This window comes from Triticum urartu, unplaced genomic scaffold (genome assembly GCF_003073215.2).
Source record: "Triticum urartu cultivar G1812 unplaced genomic scaffold, Tu2.1 TuUngrouped_contig_5659, whole genome shotgun sequence".
Taxonomy (NCBI): domain Eukaryota; kingdom Viridiplantae; phylum Streptophyta; class Magnoliopsida; order Poales; family Poaceae; genus Triticum; species Triticum urartu.
The window spans coordinates 1,519-4,696 of NW_024116351.1; the positions used below are offsets into that span (position 1 = coordinate 1,519).

Below are 3,178 nucleotides of genomic sequence, written 5' to 3' on the forward strand. Positions count from 1 at the left end.
GGCATCTCCCAATTGTGTTAAGTTATTTGGCCCCTACTGCCAGTCTGCCATCTCCTCTTTACTTGTATATAATTGATTCTTTGTTGGTTTTCAATGAATAAATAAAGGGGTTGGAGAGTTTAAATCAATGACATATGATTTAGATGTGCAATATTTATGGCACATCTAAATGTGCTTTAGCAAAACTGTTTAAATAAAGAGAGACTGTGTTAAATTATTCATCCAGTTCTAACCTGTTAAGATTTTATAATACGGAGTAGTACTAGATAAATTCATATTGCATTGATTGTATACATAACATACCACGGAATTATGTAGTTCTTTTACAGTATATATGAACTACTCCATAGTGTGAGTAGTGTGAAATGATACACGAATACACAATAATAATGTTAACATAACGAACCATAATGCAATAGAAAGACAAATAGTGCAGGAGCTCGCAGTGTGCAGGTGTATATATATAGTGGTTTTAGGGCTTAATTCCGGCCCTTGTTCATCAGCTCCAACGCCGACGTGACGAGGGAGCGGACGCTGGTGGCGCGGCGGCTGAGCCCGACGCTCCCGGAGAAGACGTTGAAGCACTCCAGCTGCGAGGTGGTCCCCGCCACGCACCTCAGCTCGCTCTCCATCCCGAGCTCCACGAACAGGGCCACGTAGCGCGCGTCCAACCGCATCATGGCCATGGCGAGCTCGATGGTGTACCGCCGGATCCGGGGTACATCCATGGACGGGCGGCTGTAGTCCCGCAGCACCTGCACCAGCGTCCTTGCCAGCACCGTGTCCACTACCCTCGCCGCGGCGAGCCTCGCGCCGAGTTCCCCGGGCTCCATGTACGGGAGCATCTGCGCCGCCAGCCCGATGAAGATGCTGAGGACCTTGGCCTTCTCCACCGTGATGGACCTAAGTACCTTGGCGGCGCCGGCGGTGACCCCTCTCAGCGGGATCTGCCACTCGTCGCCGGCGTAGGAGCACAAGTTGCGCATGATCCTTGCGGCGCCGACTGCGACGATGGGGTCCTTCAGAGCGTCGACAAGCCGCCAGACCCCTCCGCCGAGAGCCATTATGATCTCCCCGCAGTTCTTCTTGTTCTCGAGAGCCAGCATGGCGAGCGCCTCGCCGGCCTCCACTCGGACAGCGTCCGTCGTTTGACACTCCTTCGTCGCAAGCCCCGCAGGCAAGAACATGGCGACTAGCACGCTGATCACGCTCCCCGTCTCGCCAATGATCTCCCTGGCCTCATCGTCCATGGTGAGACTCGTGAGTATCTCGATGGCCATCTGGTGCAGCTCCAACTGGACATCTTTGTCGTGCCGCTGCAGGACCTCCCTGACGTTGCTCACGGTGAAAACAATGTCGGTGAGCTCCCGTCGGAGCAGCTTCCCGGTGTTCCCCATCGTGCTGGCCAGCCTCTTCACCACGCGCAGCGACTGCTTCACCGCCTTGATCCTCATGTCCCCGGGCACCGTCGTCGCCAGCGCATGGTCGATGTTGGAGTAGGAGATGATCTTGTCGAGGAGGCCCCTGGTCTTGCCGATCTTGTCGCAGTTGTCGTGGTCGTGCGCCAGATTGTTGAGGATGGAGAGACCGAGGATGTTGAGCTCGTCGAGGTCGGCGTAGAGGAGCGACGCGACGGACTCGATGGCACAGGAGATGCCGATGACTTGTAGCAGGATGAGCTTCCTCCCGGTGAGCATGGACACGACGACGGCCGCCGAGCGCCGGACATCGCGCTCCGAGGAGTCCTTCCAGCTGAGCATCTTGATGAGGCGCTCGATGGTGGGCGCGGAGACGCCGATCCTGCGGAGCGTGGCTTCGGCGAAGCGGTCGGACTCGGCGAGCGCGACGAGGATGCCGGCGCCAAGGCTCTGCTCGTCGTGCGAGCCCGCAGTGATGAGGTCGTCGGCGTAGGAGACGAGGCACATGTGGAGGCCATCCAAGATGCTGCCGTTGAGGCAGCGCGAGTAGGAGTCGTAGAAGAAGCGGCGTACGGCGACCTGGCCGTAGGCACCGGCGAGATTGCAGTCGTCGGCGACGCCCTGGAGGAGGCGGCGGTGGCCCACCTTCCACTCCCATAGCGCCTTCTCGACAAGGAACAGCAGCGCCTCGGCGAGCGCGAGGCCGTAGAAGATGTTGAGCGCTGCGGCACGGTTGGAGCGGGCGTCCTCGGTGCCGCCGTAGTGCTGGTGGATGAGGCGGACGAGGGAGAGGGAGACGCACGCCGACGCGGAGAGCAGCTGCATCCAGAAGAAGGCGCGGACGGCGGCGCGGGAGGCGGGGCGGGTCCGGCTGGCCTGGTGGGGCTGCCACTCCAGCTCGTGGCTGCGTCCCAAGATGCGGGTGCCCTCGACGAGGAGAAGGCCCGTGATGCACCAGAAGTCGGTTGGGCTCAGGGTGATGGCGAAGCCGGCGAGCAGCACGACCGTAGCCCAGATGAAGGCCAGCGTGCCCAGCCGGCTCGCCGCCTTCTCGAGCACGGCCAGCTGCAGGGCCAGCACGGTGAGACGGCGCTCCGGCGACAGTGATGCATCATCGGCGGTGGTGCGGGAGCGGGTGGTGCGCGGGTTCGGCGTGGCCTTCTGCGGCTCGAACAGAGTGGGCAGCTGGTCGGGGATCTTGATGCGGATGCTCGGGGCGGCGAAGCTCCGGGAAGCGAAGGTAGCGCGACGGTCCATTGGTTTCACACACACAAGGAGTATGTACGTAGCGTACTGGTTGCACTGGCCGAGCTTGGTGTGCGTTGCGTCTCGGCACTAGGTCGATGCTATTTATAGGATAGCAGTGATATTATGCAGTTCAGCCTCTGCTCGGAAGCATTCTGAATCGTGGTAGTTTCTTGCTTGCGTGCATGAGAGTGCGTGTGAGTTTGGAGCTCCTCCTTTTTTTCTTGTTACGAGAGAACGTTGCTTTTAAGGCAAGGAGGGGCTGCACCTAATTTCTTTATCTTTTTGGATCCGCCATTCAATAACGCACTAATAATTGGTTTACGGAGATGAATCTCTTTAGAACGGAGCAAAAAATAATAAATGAATTTGAACCTCAACAGTTCAAAAATGATGAGGGATCACCGTACCACCTGTATCGATGGTAAGAGTTTTCTCCTTCTTATGGCCTCTCTGGCAAAAGTAGCAATGATGTCTTAGGGCATGGCTAATGCACAGCCCTCAATATGATGTCC

At 57.7% G+C, this 3,178-nt stretch overlaps 1 protein-coding gene across 1 annotated transcript; it reads right to left on the minus strand.

Annotated features, from left to right (window-relative positions):
- Positions 1 to 445: 445 nt before the first annotated feature.
- LOC125529519 lies at positions 446 to 2,711 on the minus strand. Its single transcript, XM_048693930.1, has one exon. The coding sequence runs from the start codon at positions 2,673 to 2,675 to the stop codon at positions 480 to 482; it is 2,196 nt and encodes a 731-aa protein (XP_048549887.1). The 5' UTR covers positions 2,676 to 2,711; the 3' UTR covers positions 446 to 479.
- Between the last annotated feature and the right edge of the window lie 467 nt (positions 2,712 to 3,178).

What these genes read in the sequence shown, in the direction of transcription:
- LOC125529519 (XM_048693930.1), bottom strand. Translation starts at nt 2,675, where the DNA reads ATGGACCGTCGCGCTACCTTCGCTTCCCGGAGCTTCGCCGCCCCGAGC.